Source organism: Ranitomeya imitator, chromosome 6 (genome assembly GCF_032444005.1).
Source record: "Ranitomeya imitator isolate aRanImi1 chromosome 6, aRanImi1.pri, whole genome shotgun sequence".
Taxonomy (NCBI): domain Eukaryota; kingdom Metazoa; phylum Chordata; class Amphibia; order Anura; family Dendrobatidae; genus Ranitomeya; species Ranitomeya imitator.
Window position 1 is genome coordinate 239,384,091 of NC_091287.1, and position 25,874 is coordinate 239,409,964.

Genomic DNA, 25,874 nt, shown 5'->3' on the forward strand with positions numbered 1-25,874 from the left:
GGAACTTTATAGTGGTGTTACTGTGCCAGGGTTGTCTATTAATATGTCGCACTCTGCCATGAATGAGAGGGGCAACCGTGTCAATAGCTGATGCGAGAGTGGCATTGTAGAAAGCAGTGGCACTGTCTGTGTCGTGGATTGAGGATATAAATGCCAGTGGTAGGATAGAGTAAGAGAGTGTGTGGGTGTCTAGGTGTGCAAGGTTTCTGCAAGGGGTGCACATGTTGCTGGACATGGGTGACCCGTGAGGAGGACAGGGATGAGAAGGTGAGCAGATGGTGGTCGGATAGAGGGAGAGGGGAAGTGGTGAAGTTAGATAGAGAGCAGAGACGGGTCAAGACCAGGTCTAGTGTATGTCCATCTGTGTGAAGTTAGATAGAGAGAAGAGACGGGTGAAGACCAGGTTTAGTGTATGTCCGTCTGTGTGGGTGGCTGCAGAGGACCACTGAGTAAGTCCAAAAGATGAAGTAAGGGACAGAAGTTTGGAGGCTGTTGACTGAAGGGTATCAGTGGGGATGTTAAAGTCACCCATGATGAAGGTGGGAATGTCAACAGAGAGAAAGTGAAGAAGCCAGGTGGAGAATTGGTCAATAAAGGCAGTGGCCAGGCCCAGAGGTCGGTATATGACAGTAACTTGGAGGTTGGAGGGGGAGTAGATGCGGACAAAGTGGGCTTCAAAAGAAGGGAGGATAAGGGAGGGTAGAGATGGGATTGGGATTGGGTTAAAGGTGCAGTTTGAAGAAAGGAGAATACCCACTCCTCTGTAACACAGTGCAGCAGGGGAGGCGGTGTCAGAGGGTGTTAGCCATGTTTCTGTGAGGCCAAGGAAGGCAAGCTTGTGAGAGAGAAAAAGGTCATGACTCACATGAAGCTTATTGCAGATTAAGTGGGCATTCCAGAGTGCTCCAGAGAGAGGGAGCAGGGGGGTGGGCATCAGGGGCACGGGTTTTATGTTGGAAAGATTGCGGTAGTTCATATTAGATAGCGAGCGGTCGGAGAGGGTAGTAATGGGAGGTATGAGCTGTGGGGGACCAGGGTTGGGAGATATATCACCAGCAGTGTGGAGAAGCAGAGAAAAGGAGAGCAGATGGGAGAAGGAGAGTGGCCGACTTGTTTTATGTTTTATTAGGACAGATTTGAAGTTGGGGAGCAGCTCAACAGAGGAGGACAGGTGGGGAGGAAAGAGGGAAGGGGAGATGATTATTTGGTTAGAGAATGCTAGGGTTTGTGGATCACGAAGGAGAGAGAGGAGTACTGGAGCAAGCACTGTAAGGGCATATGTAAACATGATGAAGGACTAAGATGGGTGAATAGAAAAGCTAGGTCCAAGTAATAAGAAGTGCTTATTCAGCAGACATACCCAAAAGAGACAGATATATAGAGTAGGGTCCTGACTCCTGCCATGACTAACTGCTGTTGAAATAACTGCGGAGTCTCGATGCTTAGCTGCGTGATGCTTTGCTGCAGGGATGCGCATGCCTGACCCCACACGCGTGCACCCCTTAAGATGCTACTAAATTTATAGGACTGAGTAAAGGATCAGGTAAGAGGGATTATGGGACCTGATTGGGATAAATTAGCAATTGGCCAGCACCCTAGGGGAGGTTACATGATCAAAGGCACTGGGCCTGACTCCAAACATATGCTCTAACACAGGGGTGTCAAACTGCATTCCTCGAGGGCTGCAAACAGGTCATGTTTTCAGGATTTCCTTGTACTGCACAGGTGATAATTTAATTACCTACACACATAATGATTGCAGCACCTTGTGCAATGCTAAGGAAATCTTGAAAACACGCATGGTTTGCGGCCCTCGAGGAATGCAGTTTGACACCCCTGCTCTAACACCTTGCACAAGATAATATCTCCTGTGACCCCAGCATGGATGTACAGCAGTAAGTATTTAATACAATACAACAAATGAATTTAGCAAACATTCAGCAGGCACAGTAAAGGAATTGTTGCAGGATGCTAGGCAGCAGTTGACAGGAAGCAGAGATTGTACCATTAAGGTTATCAATCTAACCTGTTTGGAATCATTGTTTGCATCTCAAGGACAGAAGATGGTCCTACTAGTTAGTTAGTTAGTTACTTGATGGTAACTTTCCTCAATAGCCTTAGTTTTGTAACTGTGCACTGATTTATTTTCAAAAGATTTCTTTTTAACGTCTTCGATGTGCTCTTAAAAATTGACCTGTAGTATTGACCTCAGATCCTGGGAGGTTGATGTCACATAAATATTCATAGTGATCAATCCCTCCGTGTCTTTACAGTTTTTCACAGCCATAAAGTCAATGCTATTATTATACCTAGAGATCAAATAATATTAATCTGGTTCTACTCTCCAAAGAAAGGGTGCATTTTCGATGTAACGCATTCAAATACTGAATCATTAATGTCCATGGAAAATTGAATTTCTTTTCCCAAAAACCAAGAGAGGTTTGCATATGAGGGCACACAAAATGACACCCATGGTAGTAGTACTTGTAGTAAGTACCGATCTCCAAAGATCTGTAATAGGCCAGAGGAAGACTTTACCATCTCATTGATCTTATGTAAAAAGGGTCAACAAGTTAACAATGATACAATCTTAAGATGGGACATATTAGCAGTTCACAAAACTAGATTTTTTGAAATTATGAAATGTCAACTGTGCAATATTTAGTGACTTTTGTATTGCTGGTTACTCAAAAATATTTAGTGACTATTATGGAAATATGCAAGTAGAATTGCCTTCCTGTTTTCTGATCTCCCATAGAACTATATGGATTAGAAGCTGATAGGGAAAAATGGTGAACTCTGAGCACCCATACTAATCATCAGTGGGGCTACAAGCACTGGAGCCTCCAGATATATAACATTTGCCGGGTATCCTGAAGATATGTAATGTGCTTTAGTGGTAAAACTTTAAAAAAAAAAAACAGGAAAATTCCATATTTTCCCCAAGTTGTACTGTATTATATGGAATAAATGAAATTTGTACAATACAGAAATAGTTTGTTGAAAGGAAAAAGAATAGAGAGCCGACAGTCCTGGACAGCTTTATTCTGCACACTTCTTGTCCTTGATTTGGACTCTGGTACAGAAACAATATCTTCGATTTACAAGGTTACTGTAATGAAACACAGCATTAAAATGATTGTCCAACCAGTTATAGAATGTGATGCTGAGGTTAACTTGCAAAATCTTAATTGTGCATCATTTTCTTGATTTTAGGACTTCCTGCGATCACATGACAGCTCCATATGCAATTTGCATACTTGGGATCATGTTTTAACCACTTTTTTTCCACTTCCCTCAGTTGAGACCATTGAGAGAGGTGAAAGATAAAGCATTTAGCATAATCAGTATGCAAATAACATGGAGCTGTCATGTGAGGGTAGAGAGGGTGGAAACTGCAGAATCCTAATAGTGAAAATGTTACACACTTACTCTAACTTTCAGAATCCTAAGTTTATAAATAAACCCCTTTTTAAGTAGTTTTAAAAGATATCTAAAAAACGTATATTTAATACAACAATGGCTTTTTGTTCTAGCACTTTAGGTAATATCTATTCACCAATTACATCACTAGTCTAAGAGTAATCCATATGTTATATAAATTAACAGCATTGTCCTATGTTCTTTTTGGGAGGCATCCTTAGGCTTTGAAGTTCACAATGTACAGTATGTCCCATTGCCAATTGAGTTTAAGACATTCAAACCACAAAATATAGGAATGTGAAGACCAGATCCAGCAGCTTACATCATTGTCTCTTCTTTTTAATAGCAGTACCTTTTCTTGCTCAGTTACGTTGTATATAATATACCTTTTACCACCTACTGTAGTTATAAAAAGCATTTTTTCAATTATATTGAGGAATGTCTATCATTATACAGATCTCTCTTGTAGCAAATTCATAACAAAAGTATCAGTCTTACATGAAAATGACATGTTATTATTAATAAAATAATGCTTTATAATACAACTGATCCTAGTGTGCGAAGCTGTTGGCTTGTATTTTGTGGAATAAGAAAAATGAGAAGTCAGGGCATATGTCCCAAAGATGTCCGCCCAAGACAAAACGCGTTTGTGCGAAGCAGCGCACGCGCAATGAGTCGAGGACGGACATTGAGGGACCAGGGAATAGGGGTAAATGGTGGCTAAGGGAGCATGCGCATTTTGTCTTGGGCGGACATCTTTGGGACATATGCCCTGACTTCTTTTTTCATATAGCGCAGGCGCCGGCGCTTGGGGTTCTGGGCCGGGTGCTTCCTGTGTGCGCTGTGGCCGTCTGTGGCGTACTGCTCGTGCGCTGCTGGGCGCATGCGCGCTGTGCCTGGACGGACACTTGCGCACGGGAGCCGCGACCTTCCTCCTTTCACCGCGCAGCTGTGGGCATCTATAGCCACTTCCAGCCTCCATGTGTTTACCGGCTCTTGGATCTCTACCCCGCTACCTCTGGTCTCCAGCTGTGCCTGGTCTACTAATCATTGTAAAGGTATTTAAGGACACATTTTGGTCACTGCATGCATTGCCCCTGAGGAAGCCAGTATCACTGGCGATACGCGTTGGGCATTTGTGCCCGGTGTCAACCCTCCTTTTGCTACCACCCGCTTATTGCACGGATGTGCCTCACAGAGACTCTACTTTGGAAGCCTTTCTTACAGCGTCAGGTTGTATAGGATGCTATAGTGTTGGTATTTTAGCCTTAGGGAGATCCCCCCGTTATAGGTAAACATTCAATCCCTGACATTTGGCGTCTCCAACTTTGAGCTCTGTTGTATTATGCTATTGGTGTGTAGAGTTAATTGTGGATTTACAACATTAATAATATGTGTCTTATTTGCATATATATAGGGTGACACTGTGGTATGACCTCATTATAGGTCTGAGTTCTGATTACTTCTGTTTTGTTTTACAATTTTAAATGTTTTTAATTGTCCTTGTGCAGTGTTTAAGTGTGTTGTAATAAACTTATATAATCTTTGATCTATTTGTGTGGTGATCCCTTTAATATGCATGCTACCCTTTTTTCTTTGGTTCTATGTTACTCAGCACACAAATGTTATTATTTAAAAGTGGAGGATTCCTTTAAATGTAAATATTAGATCATTGAAGGTACAGTTAATGTACATTGTGAAGGCATTACAGATCTTTACAAAGGGTAAAATATAAATCACACCTACGCTCATTTTACCTGTACATGTATGAATGCTTACAGAACAATGGTGCAAGTCACCTTTCTAATTAAATACCACTATATTCTTATGTAAACTGTTGGCATAAAGTCTTCATCTGATTTTTCTATATCGTGAAATGCTCACCGAACAGTCATAGATTAATGATTGTATTTTAACCATGTGGAACGCCATGACAATTCTTTTATATAGCTTTATCGGGTTAAGACAGGGTGATTCATTGAAGAAGCATGTATAACTGTGTATGTATTTAATACCTACTAAAATTATTCATGGGACATTATTTGTGTTGTATGTGGTTCACTAAAAATTAAAAGCCAAAGATTGCCTAATCATTGTATGTTAAAATAGGATGCATAAGCAAAGTATGACATAATAATGCATTGACCTGCAAAAGTACATTGCCTGCATGGGATTCTAGACAATGCCATGAATGGGTTGGGATTTTGATAAGGTAACCATGTCAACAAAAGGACAAAACATCTTGCTTTAAGTGTAATTAACTGCTTCTAAACCCTTAAGGTACCGTTACACTAAACGATTTACCAACGATCACGACCAGCGATACGACCTGGCCGTGATCACTGGTAAGTCGTTGTGTGGTCGCTGGGGAGCTGTCACACAGACAGCTCTCTCCAGCGACCAACGATCTGGGGGACAACTTCGGCATCATTGAAACTGTCTTCAACGATGCTGAAGTCCCCGGATAACCAGGGTAAACATCGGGTTACTAAGTGCAGGGAAGCACTGTGTAAGCGCCGGCCGTAAAGCAGAGTGGTGTCGTCACCGCTGTGCTCTGCTTCACGGCCGGCCGGTGCTGACACAGTGCAGGGAAGCTGATGCCGGGGGACGTGACAGACATCGGAATGTAGGTATTTAGTGTTTTTTTTTTTACTTTTACAATGGTAACCAGGGTAAATATCGGGTTACTAAGCGCGGCCCTGCACTTAGTAAACCGATGTTTACCCTGGTTACAGGTGAACACATCGCTAGATCAGCATCACACACGCCGATCTAGCGATGACAGAGGGGTGATCAGCGACCAAAAAAAGGTCCTGATCATTCCCCACGACCAACGATCTCCCAGATCATTGGTCGCTGTCACACATAATGAAATTGTTATGTGTGAAGGTACCTTTATGTGCAACAGCTAAATTAGTTTGTTATTTTTTAGACTTTGCTGTCTTTAAATGGAATCTGTCAGGTCCCCACACAGTACAGATACACTACTCAGAAAAAGTTGACGATATTTGGCTTTCAGGTGAAATGTCTGGAAAACAAAGTTCACGCTACAGTGATACTTTATCATGGAGGTAGGGCATTTAAGTAGAAGCATTCAATGGTGTTTTCCTTATCTCAAGCAATTTATTGAAACAAAATCAAACAGTGGTGGGTACACTCCTCACAAAAAATGGCTATGTCTCAATAACTTGTCATATGGCCTTGAGCATCAATTACAGCTCGAGAACTTTTCATGCTATTCACAAGTTAAATTATTGTCTGCTGAGGCATGGCATCCCACTCTACTTGAAGGGCGGCTCTCATGTCATTGAGGTTCTGGGGTACAGAAGTACCAGCTTCTTCACAGCAACTCAGCTGATCCCATAGGTTTTCTATAGGATTCATGTCTAAATGTGCAGGCCACTCCATTTTGAGGTACTCCAGCGATAAGCCTGCAAAAAAATGATTGGCCCATAGTGGGACAAAGTAAAAATGTTAGAAAAAAGTAAAAAAAAAAATTTTAAATAATTGTAAAAATATTTTTTACAAATAAAAAATAATAAAAAATCAATATATATTCCATCTCTAAATACATTTTTTAATGAAAAAAAAATATAAACAATAAAAGTACCCATGTTTGGTATCGTCGCATCCACAAAGATCCGACCTATAAAACTGTCCCACTAATAAACTCCTTTAGTGAACACCATAAAAAAATAGAAAACAAGGCAAAAATGCTTTATCATCATACCGACGAACAAAAAGTGGAATAACACGCGATCAAAAAGACGGATATAAATAAACATGGTGCTGCTGAAAACGTCATCTTGTCCCACAAAAAAACAAGCTGCCATACAGCTCCATCAGCTGGAAAATAAATTAGTTTTAGCTCTCAGAATAAAGTGATGCAAACATAATTACGGTACTTTTTCTATAAAAGTTTTTAGTGAATAAAAGCGTCAAAACGTAAAAAGTATAAATGAGGTATCCCTGTAAACGTACTGACCCAAAGAATAAAACTACCTTATAAATTTTACCACACATGGAAACCCGCCACCCAACAGTAATTCATGAATTGTTTTTGTTCATTCTGCCTCACAAAAATCAGAATAGAAAGCGATCAAAAAATGTCATATGCCTGAAAATGGTACCACTAAAAATGTCAACTCGTTCCTCAAAAAACTAGACCTCACAGGATTCTGTGGGCCAAAATAAGGAAAAATTATAGCTTTTAAAATGTGGTGATGCAAAAATAAATTTTTGCAATAAAAAGCATCTTTTAGGCCGGGATCACACTTGCAAGAAATACGGCCAAGTCTCACATGTTAATACCCGGCATTGCCGCTGTCACTCAGGAGCAGAGCGTGCGGCAGCATAGCAATACATGCAGCCACACGCTCTGCTCCTGAGTGACATTTCAAAAACCTGACCTGCACATCCAAACATAGACTCAGTGTGAACAGGTGCTGAACCTAGAGTCGCCAACTTTACTTAACTGCTCCTGAGTGACGGCAGCAATGCCGGGTATTAACATGTGAGACTTGGCCGTATTTCTCGCATGTGTGCTCCTGGCCTAAGTGTGTGACTGCCGCCAAACATGAAAACCCGCTATGACGCCTCTTTAACACGTCCTGATATTTCTAGTACCGGAGATGTCAGTATCTGTGTGTAATACTTGCGGCACATATGTGGCATGCGTGTGCCACATCAGTACTACAAGGCACCAGGGAAGAAGCGTTACAGTAAGCTCTGTTCCCCTGTGCCGGGTGCTAAACACTGCTCTCATTATTCTCCCCTTCTCTGCCGGTGATCGGCTTGATTGGGGGAGAATACACATAGAGGCTCTATATTTTCATGGCTCAACATTATAATCTATAATCTTTATTTTTTTATATAGCGCTAACATATTCCGCAGCGCTTTACAGGTTGCACACATTATCATCGCTGTCCCCGATGAGGCTCATTATAAACTTCTGTGAATTACCTGGGTGCTCAAGGTGCCCCTCACACATCTGGATAAGTTCCTTGAGGGGTTTTGTTTCCAAATGGGGTCACCACTGTTTAGGCACATCAGCGGCTTTCCAAATGCGACCTGGCATCCGCTCTCGGTTCCAGACAATTTCGTGTTAAAGTCAAACTGTGCTCCTTCCCTTCCGATCCCTTGTTGTGCACCCAAACAGTGGTTTTCCCCAACATATTGGGTATCTGCATACTAGGGAGAAATTGCACAATAAATTTTGTCATCCATTTTCTTCTGTTACCCTGAAAAAAATTAGGTCTAACACATTTTTTGTGAAAAAAAGGTAAATGTTCTTGTTTCCTTCCACATTGCTTCAGATCCTGTGATGCACCTGAAGGGTTAATCAACTTCTTGAGTGTGGTTTTGAGCAGCTTGAGGGGGCAGTTTTAGAATGGTGTCACTTTTTTGTTTTTGCCATATAGACACCTCAGTCACTTCAAATGTGATGTGGTCTCTAAAAAAAAAAAAAAAATTGGTCAACTTTTAACCCTTCTACCTTGCTAACAAAAAATGGTGTTTCAAAAATTATTCTGATGTAAAGTAGACATGTGGGAAATGTTTAACTATTTTATGTGGCAATTCATAAAATGAAAAAAAAAATGAAAACTTTGAAAATTTCGCAAACGCAAGTCATATCCATCAAATTTTTACCAGTATCATAAAGTACAATATGTCATGAGAAAATCTCAGAATTGGTGGGATCCGTTAAAGCGTTTCAGAGTTACTACCTCATAAAGTGACACTGATTAGAATTGAGAATATTGGCTTGGTCAGGAAGGTGAAAACAGGCTTTGGATTGTAAAGGTTAATTGTGCAGTTTTAGTTAGTGCAAAGTATAGTGATTTTAAATGCTGTTTCTCATACAGGAGCTTTGCAGTCAGTGCAAATGGGGTGCACCATTGATTGAAGCAGGGCTGGTACAAGGGGTAGGCATGGTAGGCTCCTGCCTGTGGCGCTATCTCCTGCCTTCCCAAAGAGGCACATTTTGCAGAGTAAAAAAACCCTGTCATTGCTGAATGCCTGTGGCCACCCCTTACCTTGCTCCAGCTGCAGGCATTCAGCACAGTGATGGCTGGCACATGGGAGCAGTGTCAGTCCCCAGCCATTGCTTCCTTCCCGCACTCAAATTGTATTTGCGTATTACAGATGAGAATACAGGAGAAAATGAGCTGTAATCATCTTTCTGCTGTGATGGGAACTTTGGCGCACGCAGAGGATGTTGGACATAGTGATGTAGTGATGTCATTGTGGTGTCCAACGGCTACTGCTGCACCAGAAGGGAACGAAGATGGAGTTGAGTTGGATGAGCAGCCTGGATTAGGTGTATATCAGCTTTTTTATTTTTATTCTATTTTCCTAATGAATGGAGGCTATTATACCTAGGGCCTGTGGGGACATAACAAGAGGGTGACAATACTGTATTGGTTGCTTTTAGGGACCTTATATTGGGGGCTGTTGTAACCATATTGTTTGAGGCTGTGCGGAACATTATACTGCATATTGGGGCTGTGATGGATATCATACTGTGTGGGAATATACTGTATATAAGGGACTGTAGGGTCATTATACTGTATCAGTGACTAGGGGGCCATAATACTTTCTTGTGTGCTGTGGAGTCATCACATTTTATAATGGGAGGCTGTTATGGACATCATATTGCATGGGGGCCATGATGGATATTCTTCTGTGCGGAGTTCTGTAGGGGACTCTATACTGTATATAAGGGGCTGTGGGATCATAATACTTTATGGGGTCCTGTGGGGGACATCATACTACATAAATGGGCTGGCTGTTGTGGACATCATTCCACATGATGGGCTCTGATGGACATGATAGTGTATATTGGGGACAGTTGTGGTTATTATACTATACGTGGCTATGATGACCATCATACGGTGTAGAAGGAGAGTGTGAGGAGGGGATACATTTTGCAGAGGACAACATGGTGGGCAGGAGGAGGACATAGTTTAAAAAAGGGCAAAATGTGAATATAGAGAGAGGTTAGCATGGCGTGGTAACAGTGTGGAGCTATGGAGTGTAAGGGACAATGGTGGAAAGGAGACAGTCATGGTATAGGTCTGGTTGATAGGGACAGATGGTGTGGCAAAGAATAGCTAGCTGTGGATGCAAAGTCATCATGGCATCTGGACCAGATGGAGACTAAAGGAGTAAAATTATTCAGTCAGAAAAGATGTAACCTATGGGTTACCAGGATACAAATGTTAACTTGTTGATACTGACAGCATCACATCAGTACTGTGGCTCCTGTATGGCCCACAGTACTGATGGATAACATCTTCCAACATCTTCTTACTATTGCTGAGGGCATACTATGAGTTGTAGATTCTTGAGATACAAATGTATATGCCTGACTTGATATTACAGTTGATTGCTGTACTGGTGGTGATTCTGGTGATGTACTCATGTACTAGTATTGTATTTATTTATTAACAGTGGTTCTTGTGATGTATTCATGTACTAATGGAGTGTCACAATCCATTTTTGGATTTGTGGCAGCTCTAGGTCAAATCAGTTTAAAACTTTTTCCTTTTGGACCATCGGGGGTTAATGTCAGTTTCTTTCACCTTGCTAGCAATTTGATGTTACTGCAGTGCTGCTGGGTCACCTGAAGGACCACCTGTTGAGTCAGGTCACATCATGACATGGAGGTTCTGGTAATGCATTAATGTACTGGTAGTGGTTCTAGTGATGCATTTATCTACTGATGGTGGTTCTGGTGATGTATTCATGTACTTATGGTGGTTCTAGTGACCTATTAATTAACTGATGATGTTTCTTATGCTGTTTTTACGTACTATTGATTGCTCTGGTGATTTATTCATGTACTGATTTATTTTAGTTTTGGATTAATGCACTGATAATTTTTCTGGTGATGAATGCAGCACTACAACCATAAATGGTACATGAATACAGCACCAGAACAACTGTCACTACATGAAGATATCACCATAACCACCTTCAGTACAGGATTACAAGACAATAACCACCATCAGTACAGGACTGCAGCATCAAAACCACTATACATACAGCAATATAACATAAGAACCACCATCAGTTTTGTTGCAAACTGTATTTGTTGCATGACAGGTATAAAAATCATCATCTGTATCCTTTTATTTTACCTTCCATTGGAGTATCGCTAAAAGCTGAACACCTTAATTGAAACCAAATGGCCCGCATTATTATTAAGTATATTGTTTCCTTTACTGTCCTTGGACTTGACATTTAAAATATAGGATGTCAGGGATGAATATCGCCATTTTCCCCTGATATTGTGTAAATGATCTCCTAGCAATGAATGTTTCCATATCTAACTATGAAAACACACTCCCTGTTAAGCCTCACCTCTGAAGTAAAACATTTTTTTTTTCACTTTTGCTGGTATTTTTTGGATAAACAGATTACAATTTCAGTGGCAAGTGGTTGTCAGAACTTTTTATCCGAGCCATCGGAGGGAGAAGGGGGTGCATTAGGGGTCTTGTTGCCTTAGTCTCTGACCCATTCCTTTATATGGGGGCTCAGGGTTCCAGTGTGCGGAGGAGTCATTGGTTTTAACTGCTTAGGGCACAAAAGTACCCTTTTCTTGCCATGGATTGGAGCTTAAAGGAGAAAAAAGCAGAAAAAGGCTAAACATTATAGTAAGCAATTTAGCAGATAATTTTTAATTTATAACTGGAAGAGAAATTCACTTGAATATGTCTAAATGCCTGGAAACTCAAATGGCATGATTGCACCATGTCTAACTGACAAATTATAAAATGGCTTTTTTCTTTTACTGTATTTATAAAAAAAAGTGTTTGAAATGTTCTCATTTCATTTTTCTTGACCATTTCTTACTTGCCCTGTGCAATTTTTTGTGATTTATTATGTTTTCTGTTTCCAGTCAGGCTTGATAAGGACACAAGAAGCTGATTATTTCTTGAAACCACTGCCCAAACATATTGCACTTAAGCACAATTGCTCGACTTCAAATGGCCATCAGCCCCATGTTCTATACAAGAGATCGACAGACAAACAAATGTATAAAGAAGATATGGTATCTCTAGTTGAGAGGCAGCAAGAACTGGAGCATGAAAATGAGATTTACCATTTCCATCCAAATCCATCTCATCAAGATCTTCAACACATGGTCAAAAGACATGGAAGAAGTATTAAACAACACTACTGTGGAAGACGCAAGAAATGTATGTAAGGACATATTTTTAAACTTTAAAAAATTATTTCAAATTATTTAGTTTAAAGATTGGTATTACATTAAGTAAGATTGACAGACTTAGGCTACGTTCAGATTAGCGTTGCGCACGACGCACGAAAAAACGCGTGCAAACGTACGCAAAAACGCTGCGTTTTGCGACGCGTGCGTCGTTTTTTTGACGAAATCGGACGCAAGAAAAATGCAACTTGTTGCATTTTCTTGCGTCCGACGCTAGCGTCAAAAACGAGGCACGTGTCGGAAAACGCAACAAGAAAAACGCATGCGTCCCCCATGTTAAACATAGGGGCGCATGACGTGTGCGTCGCCGCTGCGTTTCCCGACGCAGCGTCGGGAAACGCTAATCTGAACGTAGCCTTAATAAAAAATGAGAACTTAACTTATACCATAAAATTCACACAACATCTGAGCTAAGTAGTCTACTAGACACAAGGGCCTCAATTTGCCATTATTGTATTTAAAATCACCTTTATTTTTGTCTTGCGGTATTTGTTGCCATTTTTAGAACCCAATTCTCCAAAATGGTGTAAACTGTAAATGAAAACTAAAAAAAAACTTTGTTGCCTTTAACTGTTTTCAATATGTTGCAAAACTTTCTGGGATACATAAAATCCCTCCATGGGGAGGACTGTAGTCAGGGTTGGATTGGCCCACCGGAGAACCGGTGGATTCTCCAGTGGGCCCAGGCACTGGCACCTGCTGGCATACTGGCCAGCAGCTGCCTAGGGACCCCCACTGCTCTAAGGGCCCCTAGCCAGTGGCATGTTGCTAATTGCGGCACACCCAGCAGCTATGGCAGCTATGGGGCCCGTGAGTCAAGAGGGCCCACCCTGTGCCAGACTAGCAGCAGCTGAAGAAAGGAGCCTGTCCTCGCTGCTAAAGAGAAATGTATATTCATGCTTCTCCATGCCCACATGGATGTGGAGAGGAGTGAACATTCATTTCACTTTAATAGCAGGCAGTGTTAGCCGCAGGCTTAAGCTAACAGTGCCTGCCTGTAAAGCTGCATTGGGGCCCCAGAGGTGGGCCCCTGCAGGGCGGCTAACTCTGAGGGCAATCGGCGTGCAGGGAGTGATCCCTGCAGCTTGGCAGCAGAGCGGAGCTGCAGGGAACCGATGCCGCCCTGCTTCCTGCCCGCTGCCCGATGCTTCCTGTCTGACACAGTGTGGCTATTTGATGTCATCATTCAGCACGCAGCTGTTTTAAACAGAAAGCTGCCAGTGACGAAGATGCTGCCGGGATGTGGTGCGTTTGTGGGGAACATTTGGAGAGGTGAGTGGTGCTGTGTGTCTGTCAGCATGCGTGTGTATGTGGTGCAGTTCAGTGCTTTGTATGTGTGTTTCTTGTGTTACAGAGTGGTGCGTTGCTGTGTGTGTGCATTGGAGATTGGCAATGATTTGGGTGATGGAGAGAGCAGTGATGATGGTGGTGGAGGAGAAGGCAATGTTGATGGTGATGGAAAGGATGATGGGGTGATGGGGAGGCAATGATGGAGGTGTTGAAATGGGAAATGATGGGGTGGTGGGGAAGAAGGCAATGATGGCTGTGGAGGAGGTGATGATGGAGGTGTTGAAATGGGCAATGCAGGAGTGGTGGGGAAGAAAGCAATGATGGTTGTGGTGGAAAGGACAATGATGGGGGTGATGGGGATAGGCAATGATGGAGATGTTGAAATGGGCAATGATGGAGGTGGTGGAATGGGCAATGAGGGGGTGGTGGAGAAGGCAATGGTGGTTGTGGGGGGAGGCAATGATGGAGGTGGTGGGATGGGCAATGATGGGGTTGTGGGGGGAGGTAATGATGGAGGTATTGAAATGGGCAATGATGGGGGTGGTGGGGGAGAAAGCAATGATGGTTGTGGTGGAAAGGACAATGATGGAAGTGGTGGGGTAGGCAATGATGGAGGTGTTGAAATGATCAATGATGGAGGTGGTGGGATGAGCAATGATGGGGTTGTGGGGGGAGGTAATGATGGAGGTATTGAAATGGGCAATAATGGGGGTGGTGGGGAGAAAGCAATGATGGTTGTGGTGTAAAGGACAATGACGGAGGTGGTGGGGGTAGGCAGTGATCGAGGTATTGAAATGGGCAGTGATGGAGGTGGTGGAATGGGAAATGATGGGGTGGGGGAGAGAAGGCAATGATGGTTGGGGGGAGGCAGTAATGGAGGTGTTGAAATGGGCAATGGTGGGGTGATGGGGAGAAAGCAATGATGGTTGTGGTGTAAAGGACAATGATGTAAAGGACAATGATAGTAGTGTTGGAAAGGACAATGGTGGTGGTGCGGGAGGAGTAAGTGATTGAGGTGGGGAATGGGCAATGATGGGGGTTGTGGGGGAGAAAGCAATGATGGGGTGGTGGGTGAGAAGGCAATGATGGAGGAGGTAATGAGGACAATGATGGTGGTGGGAGGCAAAGATGGTGGTGTTGGAATGGACAATGATGGGGGTGATGGGGAGAAAGCAATGAAGGTTGTGGTATAAAGGACAATTATGGTAATGGTGGAAAGGACAATGGTGGTGGTGATGGAGGAGGCAATGATTGAGGTGGTGCAATGGGCAATGATGGGGGTGGTGGGTGAGAAGGCAATGATGGAGTTGGTGATGAGGACAATGATGGGGTGGAGGGGGAGAACAATGATGGAGGTGGAGGGGGGCTGCATTATACCCTATGAGGGGGCTACATTATATTCTGTGGGGAAGCTGCATTATATTCTGTGTGGGTGCTGCATTATTCTCTCACGGGACTACATTAAATCCTGGAGGGGCTACATCATACTATATGAGGGGGCAGAATTATGCCCTATGTGGGGCTGCATTATACCTTATGAGGGGGTTTGCATTATACTCTGAGGGGGCTACATAATATTCTGTGGCGGGGCTGCATTATACTGTATGAGGGGTACTGCATTATAACCTATGAGGGTGCTACATTATATTTTATGGGGGGCTGCATTATACCTTATGAGTGGTTGCATTATATTTTGTGGGATGCTACATTATACCCTATGGGAGGCTGCATTATATTCTATGGGGGGGCTGCATAATATTCTATGAGGGGGTACATTATTTTCAATGATGGAGGCTACATTATATTCTATGAAGGGGCTACTGTATATTCTATGAGGGGGCAACATTATATTCTATGAGGGAGCTATTTCATTTTCTATAATGGGGCTACTCCAACCCCTGCTACATAATTATGACGTGTACTACCTTATACCCTGATATTAGCGTGTTTTACCGCACAATTGGTGGTCTTGTATTTATTTCTATGTAGCTACATAGTGGGCCCCAAGAATGATTTTCTCTGGTGGGCCCAAGGTGCTCCAGTCCGATGCTGACTGTAGTACATGTGTGCAAAAATGTTACAACTTTTCTAAAAGTTGAAAATGATCAATTGGTTGAAAACATCTGGAATACCTAAACCAGAGGTGCGGAACCTTTTTCTATCCAAGGGGCCATTTGGACATTTCTACCATCATCGAGCGGTCACATAAAAAACATCACCTTGAAAATTACCCCGGTATATTTAGTCAAACAATTAATTACGGTAACTCACCCTTAATGTGACGGCTGGAGCTGCTTCTGTTTGGTGCAGCTGTGATGTTAGGTGATGATGATCATGTTGCTTCTCAAAGCTGCTTTTCCAAGGGTGGCACGAAGATCACAGGGGGCACAGAAATCACAGGGGGGGCACAAAGATCAAAGGAGGGCACATAGCTGGGGGACACAGATCACGGATGGGCACATAGCTGGGGGGCACATAGCTGGAGGGGACAGAGATAACAAGGGGCACAGATCACATGGGAGCACAAATATCACATGAAGTACATATCAGGGGGCACAGGGATCACAGGGGGCACAAAGCTGGGAGACACAGAGATCACAGGGATGCACATAGCGGGGGGGCACAGAGATCACGGGGGGTATATAACTGGAGGGCACAGACATCACAAGGGGTACAAAGCGGGGTACAGGGATCACAGTGGGCACAAAGCTGGGAGCCACAGAGATCACAGGGGGCACATAGTTGGGGGCACAAATCACAGGGGGCATATAGCTGAGGGGCAGAGAGATCACAGGAGGAACAGAGGTCACAGGGGGCACATAGCTGGGGGGCACAGAGATCACAGGGGAATATAGCTGGAGGACACAAAAATCACAGGGGGCATATAGCTGCAGGGTGTAGAGAGATCTCAGGGGGAACAGAGATCACTGAGGGGCACAGAAATCACAGGGGGCACAGAAATCACAGGGGGCACAAATCTGAGGTGACAGGGATCACAGGAGGGGCACAGAGAAGACATGGGGCACATAACTGGGAGGCACAAATCAGTGAGCTTATAGTTGGGGGAGCAAAGATCTTACTGGGGCACATAGTGGGGGGGCACAGAGATCACAGTGGATACATAGATTAGCTGAGGGACACAGAAGACCACCTGCAGACACAGAGCTGCCAGCACAGAGATCTCTCTGGCAGCAGCTCCTCTTCTGGGACAGGAGAGCATTTGGTGCTAGCCATGCCCATCACTAACCCTGCCCACCCCGATGACATCATTCATGTGCAGGGCAGGCAGCATTCTGTGATGAACGCTGCGCACCGTGCGCTTGGAGTTGAAGGGCCGGCAGCCGGTAGGATGCGGCTGCCGCCCGGACATTTCGGACTCCGGAGACCTTCCCACGGGCCACATGAAAAGCTACCCCTGGCCTAAGCCATGCCCATATTGGAAAAGTAAAGTAAAAACAGACTAACACAGGCGCAGATAAAAACAGCCCAGTAATACATAAAACTAGACCAAAAAAAATGCAAAAGCTATGATGAATCGATTCCATAGAGCCTTAAAAAAGTGAAACCTTTTAGAGCAATCTAAAATGGTTATTGTTTATAAAAAAAAATAATGAAACGCTTTTTTGTCTTTTTCGGTTTTGTGCTCTTTGGCACTGTTCAAGTGCAAACAGCTTACTGCAAATTACCCTGTTTTTTTGTGTTTCATCTGTACTTAGCACAAAACTGCAACAATTGGCAATGCACTGTGTTTTGCAGAACAAATTTTGTCCACAAAGCAATTGCCACTCATTATGCAACATATGGTCACCTAGAGGCAATATCCATTTTTTCTTGTTGTTAGTAGCCTATGTTCATGACCTGCCCAAGATGCCATTTAAACAGCTAACTTATGCATTATACTTTACAGAGGACCTTTCACTGCATTTTTTAAAATTGACTGCCTCCTCCAATTTTTGTGCCCCTCCATTCCAAAGTTATACCCTCTATTAGTAATGGTGTAAGGTTCCCCTTCAAACAACTGGGCGTATACCACAAAACTATAGTCAAAAAAGAAAACGCAAATGCCTACAGAGAAAATATGTGGTCTACATCCATTTGGGTGAAGGGGAGATTTAGCAATTTATGTAAATGGGAAGAGCATCACTTTAAAATGGATAACGACAGAAGAAACAAAAACTGTTCTATTGGTAATAAATCTTGTTTGCCTCTCAGTAATCTAATTAGATGTTCCATATTTCCATGTCTTTGTAAATGTCCATAAATCTGTTCATCCAATAAAAATCTCACCTTGGTGAGCGAGGACACTGGATAGGAGAGAAACTGCATTTATACTGAAAGATTATCATGGACAAGCGTTCTTATGAGAATAATTATTTCATGATAATCTTTCAGTGTTTTCAGAGTGCCAATCACTCGATCAATTAACCAAATGCTGGTGCGCAGTGCAAAATTGGTGACATCACTTACCCCGGTTTGCCGGTTTAAATCTATATTAAAGGACCGATTTGTGGTCTTTTAGCGTGGCCAGTTGGTCTGTATAAATTGGTCTCTAAATAGAAGAGAATAGTGTTAGTTTCCCTGTATTGGGGGCAATGGAAGGCAGCTCATCCGCCAGCACACACAGCAGACCTCTGTAGCTCAATCCTGGGAAGAGCCCATTTACTGTCATTACATAGAGAAAAAGTAAAACACCACATTTCTTAACTATTCTAACTTAATCTAATACTAATCCTGTTAACCAAGAAGGGCATGGATGGAACAGGTACCAAGAGACATATGACAAGTTTGAAACTATTACAAGCTTCCATTGATTAAATCTCTAAAAACTGAGTATTTTGGCCATAAAATTTAGAGAGGAAGAAAGCTAAATACTGCATGCTGCCAAAAACACCCCATAAAACATGATGGTGGCCACACCATGCAGTAGGCATGGCTCTTTTGCATCAATCCCCAGAATACGTATAAAGCTTGAGGGTAAAATGAATAAAAGAGAATTTAGATTTCAACTCTATTGATTTGTACAAGAGAACTGCAATTTGAGAGATTTATTTTCCACCAAGACAACAATCCCCCTTACATAGTTCCAAAGAATGGTTTAAAATAACAATAGTGGTGTCCTTAAGTGACCAATTTGGAGTCCAGGCTTTCATCCAATTGAGAATTTGTGGCTGCACTTAATTATAGATGTTCGGCCTCCATCAAAAAGAGGCAGAGCCTAAAAGTCCAACGAATAGGGTAAAAAACATTTTTATTGTTTCCCATAAAATGATACATGTAATTTCTGGAATAAACCATTGCAATTTAGATATGATGTTAATAATTCAGTTGTCCTAAGGTTCATCACAAAAAATATGAGAATTAAAAAAAAAATGTTAAACTGTTCCCACCACTGTGAGCTGCCACCATTAATATAATTTGGAGGTAATAAAAATAGCGCATCTACAGAAATTAATGAGACAGAGAATTTGCAGATTTTTTAAAACTTGGACTTTACCTTCCGCTTTTTCGGTCATACCCTTCACAAAATGTATAAAGCACAGTGCTCTTTAACCTGTGCTTCCAGAATAACAGGAAATGCTAGAGGGTACTTAAAAGTACAGTACTTGACATGGGAAATGTCCTATGTCCTGTACTGCAGCCATAATGTTTTTTAGTCCTTACAAGATGAATAAATCGTAAACTTCAATTATCAGTGGAATACTGTGAAAAATATATAAAATGTGTCTGAAAAACAAAGGTCGACTTCTGAATGATTACTATGACTTTACTGCCCCCATAGTAAAAAACCTGCTGTGTATAATTTTATATGTACGCATGTATGTGTATATATGACAAAATATAGCGTCTGACTATTTAAACCATACAACAAGACAACAGAAAAATGTATACATATTTGGAAGAGATCATAACTAAAATTTGGTTGAAAAAAACTGAATTTAAGTACGGTAAATAGAAAATAGAAACTTGATTAGTATTTGTAATTCCAGTGTACATGTTCTTATTATATAAAGTAGTTTTTGCCTCATTAATAATATATACCGTAAGACTATGTTGGAGTTGTAACTATAAAGCAAAACATATGGTAGAGGAACAGGTTAAATATGAGAAATCAGGTTGCTCCGTCTGATAAAAGCATGCACAGAGCCACATTGTCACACAACATCAGTTCTCATGAAATCGCAATCGTATCCACTTTGTTTGAACTGTAAAACGCAGTTAATTTTCTGCACAGAAAAATGCAATATAAAATAATACAGCATGGGAACATGGCCTTAGACACCAGTGCACTTTAAAGGGACACTGTCACCAGAATTTGGAGGGAACAATTTTCAGCCATAGAGGCGGGGGTTTTCGGGTGTTTGATTCACCCTTTCCTTACCCCTGGCTGCATGCTGGCTGCAATATTGGATTGAAGTTCATTCTCTGTCCTCCGTAGTACACGCCTGTGCAAGGCAATATTGCCTTGTACTGAGCCAGAGAATAAAGTTGTCCTATCACTGTTAACACACAGTGAACAGAAAAAAAATATAAAAATTCCTGAATTGCTGGTTTTTGTTCATTCTGCCTCTGAAAAATCAGAGTAGAAAGCAATCAAAGATCATTGTGACCAGAAAAAAACCAAGCCATACTCCAGCTCCGTCAGCAGAAAAATAAAATTGGTATCGCTGCAATTGTACTGATTCAGAAAATAAAGTTGTCTTATCACTGTTAACACACGGTGAATGCCATAAAAAATAAAAATTCCTGAATTGCTGGTTTTTGTTCAGCCTCCCAAAAATTGGATTAGAAAGCAATCAAAAACATTGTGTCCGAAAATGTTACCAATAAAAACGTCAATTCTCCCAGAAAAAAACAAGACCTCACATGACTCTGTTGGCAGAAATATAGAAAAATTATAGATCTCAAAATATGGCAAATCAAAAACCTTGTTTTGCAAAAAGTGTCTTTTAGTGTGTGACAGCAGCCAAACATTAAAAATACTACATAAATCTATTGCTGTAATGGCACCGACTCGAAGAATTAAGTAGTCTTATCACTTACCCCGAGGAACAATATAACAAATAAATAAAACACATTCTTTACACGCAGTTGATCTGTTCTTTCTGCCTCCCAAAGATATGGCTTGGCGCACTCTTATCCTGCATTCTATGCTGAGTGCCTACAGCGGGGTTTCCATGTAAATCTCTAAAATACGTGACTCAGAAAGACCCCACCACGGAAGATTCACTATAATGATGTAGATTGAGACACTGTGGACTGTCTAACCTATGATCAATTGGTGTCTGACTCTTTAAGCACGCATAAAAGTGTTATAGATGACAATTTTGTGCATCTCCCAAAAGGACACTGCTGAACAGAGGCCAAACTGAGTCCAGAGTAACTCTGCTTCTTCATGTACAGTGAATAGATCCCTTGAGAATTTCATCTTCCATTTGGAGAATTAGATGGAATCCTTGACGTGCTCAGCGTAGAGCACAGAATAATTAAATGTTACTGTATGTAAAATGTTCCAAATAAAAGTTTCAACTTAATCCATAAAAAAAGAAAGTCCCCACTGAGGTCCGTCATCTGTTAATTGGAATATAGGGTGTTTAACGTTACTGCTAGCGCATAAGCTCTGGAATAATTTAAGGAGTCCTTATGTCCAGAAACACGAACTGAGCACAATGTATAAACACTACAATGTACGGCCACTGCTATAGCAGATTTGCAATTTTCACTGATGCTTGTTTCTGGATAATATCCATAGTCATAATCATCACTGCACCTGTAGATAAATTCACACTGTAGTGTAATTTCTAAAATAGGTTCACATGTTTGGGGGGGATTTTCTGCTCTTCTGGCACTTAAAGGCTCTGCATATATGAAGTCTGACTCTTTGCAGACTATTCTACGATAATTTGTTTTCAGTCTCAATATACAGATCCTATAGTGCCAGAACAGCAGCATCTCCCCATAAGTGACCCCATTTTACATATCAATGAATACATAAAAGGGTGCAGGGATCATATTGACAACACATACTGTATGTATCACAGAACTCCATACCTTTGGGCGGTGAAGAAAAAATTGTTACATTTTTACCCCAAAAAATGTTGTTTGACTTTTTATAGACTATTCTATGATAATTTGTTTTCAAACTACATTTTTGTGGTATTCTGCTGTTCTGGCACCTCAGCAAAGGCACTACCAATGTGGCATGGCACCATCACACCATTCCAGCAAAATGTGCACTACAGTATGGCGCTTCTTCCCTTCTGAGCTTTGCACTGTGCCTCAAAAGTAGTTTTCAACTGCATATGAGGTATCGGTCCGGTATTCAGGAAAAATTGTGTAACATATTTTGTGGTCCATCGTCTCCTATTATGCCTTTTGAAAATTGCAAACTTTGGGCTAAAGTAACATTTATGTGGGATAAATGATGATGATTTTTCCATTGACGCTGCCCAATGTTATACAATTCTGTCCATCACCTGAGGATTAAAAATGCTTGCTACATGACTAGATGAATTCCTCAAGAGGCATAGTTCCCAAAATGCGGTCACTTGTAGGGGTTTCTGCTGTTTTGGCATGTCATAGGCACTTCAAATGTGACATGGCATCTGCAATCTGTTCCAGCCATAATTGCGCTCCAGAATTCAATTGGTGCTCCTTCCCTTCTGAGCACTGCTATGTATCCAAACAGTAGTTTCCCACCACATATGTGCTATCTGGACCTTGGGATAAATTGCATAACAAATTGTATAGTCTATTTTCCCCTGCCAATCTTTTGATTATGAAATATCTGTTGCTAGAGCAACATTTTTGTGTGAAATAAAAAATTTTTTCCATTTTCACAGCACAACGGTATAAAAGTCTGTAAATCCTATGTGGATTCAAGGAGCTCACCACATCTCTAGATAAATTCCTTCAGGGGTGTCGTATCCAAAATGAGTCACTTGTGGGGGTTTCCACTGCTTAGTCACTTCAGGGGCTTTGCAAACGTGTGTCACGGGTGTGTCAGATGTGAAGGTCTTTGTGATTAGCTTAAGCACCTTCTTGATTTTTCCATCTCTGTTATGGAGCGATCTCCTTCTCCCTCTAGGACCCATCAGTTACCTTCACCTTCTGCTGCTAATTACACACCTGTGATGTAGGCTTAAATACATTCAATTGATGTAGCACGGTGCTGGTGTTAGCTCTTGTCTGTCTATTTGTAAGTTCCTTGTCAGATGATTCTTGGAGGATTGCTGGCATGACATCTCAGCTGTCTTCTCAAGCTAAGTGTTCCCCTCTTTCCTAGTGTTTGGGCTCCCCCCTCCCCCTCACTGTTGTTGTGCACTTATCCTTCACCCAGCGTGACAACATGACATCCGCTATCTGTTCCAACAAATTTTGCACTCCAAAATTCAAATGATACTCCTTCTGTTGTGATGTTTGCTGTGCACCCAAACAGTAGTTTTCCTCCACATATGGTGTATTTGCACACTCAGAAGAAATTGCACAATAAATTGGTTAATTTTCTACTGTTCTCCTTGTAAAAATGGAAAATTTGGGGCTAAATGAAGATTTTTCTTGGAAAATTTAAAATGTTAGTTTTTTCCTAATACATTGATTTAATTCCTGTGGAGCACTGCAACACTAGTTACAGTTCACGGACAGGCTGTGAGGCAGGATAGTGAAACGTTCTGGGATCAGATACCAAGAAAGCACATAAGCAAAAGGGAAAATAGAAAGGCAAAGTCGTGTTATAGTCTGAAGTCAGGAGAATAGCGGATCAGAGCAAAGGGGTTGAGCAAGCGGATAGTCAAAACTAGAGTTGAGCGACCTTGACCTTTTTAGAGTCGAGCCGGGTTTCGCGAAACCCGACTATCTCAAAAGTCGGGTCGAGTGAAATCGGCCGATTATGACGTAAAGTCGGGATCGACCGAAACACGAAACCCAATGCAAGTCAATGGGGCAGCATAGTCGGCAGTGAGTGGGGGCCAGGAAAACACCTAGAGTGCCCATTTTAATGTCAAAACCATCCATTCTTCTTAATGAAGCTTGTCAAGCGTAATTTACCTTATAATAATTGGAAGGCATTTGAAATTGGGGTTCATTTGGCTAAAGTTGTGGTGGGTAGGGCTGGTTCAAGTAATTAGTGGGCCCAGGAAATCTGGACCACGTCACGGCAGTGGAGCAGGGAGAGGTAAGTATTTCAACTTTGCAAGTGCTGTGAACCTGAGCAAGCAGGGGGGGCCCACTCGTTGGCATTGGCACTGGCACAGGGCCCCTCAAAGTACAGCGGTGTTTGCACGGCGGGGGCGCCTCCCACCGGCAGCAACACTTTTGCGTACTATGGGAGGCCCTGTGCCAGTGACGTCGCCAACTAGTATTCCTCCCCCCACCTGATGAAGGAACCTGCACTTTCATCTGCACCTTCCTGTTTGTCCCCGTGTAAGGTGGTATGGTATGCGGGAAGGGGGACCTGACTTTCAGCAGGGTCACAATCTTGCAGTGTAGCGTGCACGGGAAATGTTGCGTTATGGGTCAATGTACCAGCAGACTCATCTATCACTGGCTGGGCAATGGGCAGGATGAGGAGGAAACACAGATATAGGCCCAAAGAATAAAGTGGGCTAAATGCAGTTCAAAATTGGTAACACAGGACTAATCAGGGGGCATTGCAGTGGAGGACAACTGGAATGAGAGGCTGACACAGAGAGTAGGCCCAAATCAGTAAGTAGTCGAAATGCAGTTCAAAATTGGCAACAGTAGTAAACAGGCGGCACAGCTTTGTTCAGTGGAGGAGAACAGCAAGGAGTGGCAGACACCGATAGTAGGCCCCAACCCAACTAGTAGGCCAAATGCAGTCTAACATTACCAACTACTTAACGAGCGCCTGAAAACGGAATTTCAGGACAGGAAACCAGGAGAACAGCAAGGAGCGGCAGACACCGATAGTAGGCCCCAAACCAACTAGTACGCCAAATGCAGTTGTTCCGTTTAACCACAATTTAATGAGAGCCTGAAGATAGAAGTTCAGGAAAGGCAACCTGGAGAACACCTTGGAGTGGAACACACCATCTCTCTACACCCCATACCCAATTTGTAGGCCTAATGCAGCGTAGTTTCCAACAACTACTAAACGAGAGCATGATGATCGAAGCATTGGCGAGGAAACCTGGGGAACACCTTGGAGTGGAACACACCATCTCTCTACAGTGGAACACACCATCTCTCTACACCCCATACCCAATTTGTAGGCCTAATGCAGCGTAGTTTCCAACAACTACTAAACGAGAGCCGGAAGATCGAAGCTCAGGAAAGGCAACCTGGAGAACACCTTGGAGTAGAAAACACCATCTCTCTACACCCCATACCCAATTTGTAGGCCTAATGCAGCGTAGTTTCCAACAACTACTAAACGAGAGCCGGAAGATCGAAGCTCAGGAAAGGCAACCTGGGGAACACCTTGGAGTGGAACACACCATCTCTCTACACCCCATACCCAATTTGTAGGCCCAATGCAGCGTAGTTTCCAACAACTACTAAACGAGAGCATGATGATCGAAGCATTGGCGAGGAAACCTGGGGAACACCTTGGAGTGGAACACACCATCTCTCTACACCCCATACCCAATTTGTAGGCCTAATGCAGTGTAGTTTCCAACAACTACTAAACGAGAGCATGATGATCGAAGCATTGGCGAGGAAACCTGGGGAACACCTTGGAGTGGAACACACCATCTCTCTACAGTGGAACACACCATCTCTCTACACCCCATACCCAATTTGTAGGCCTAATGCAGCATAGTTTCCAACAACTACTAAACGAGAGCCGGAAGATCGAAGCTCAGGAAAGGCAACCTGGAGAACACCTTGGAGTGGAACACACCATCTCTCTACACCCCATACCCAATTTGTAGGCCTAATGCAGCGTAGTTTCCAACAACTACTAAACGA

At 42.4% G+C, this 25,874-nt stretch overlaps 1 protein-coding gene across 1 annotated transcript in view; it reads left to right on the top strand.

Annotated features, from left to right (window-relative positions):
• ADAMTS16 (ADAM metallopeptidase with thrombospondin type 1 motif 16) overlaps nucleotides 1-25,874 on the top strand; it is a 325,150-nt gene that overhangs the window by 47,976 nt on the left and 251,300 nt on the right. The window contains exon 4 of the mRNA XM_069730514.1: nucleotides 12,327-12,627. Within this exon, the coding sequence (XP_069586615.1) occupies nucleotides 12,327-12,627 (301 nt within the window). The remainder of the gene's footprint in view (nucleotides 1-12,326; nucleotides 12,628-25,874) is intronic.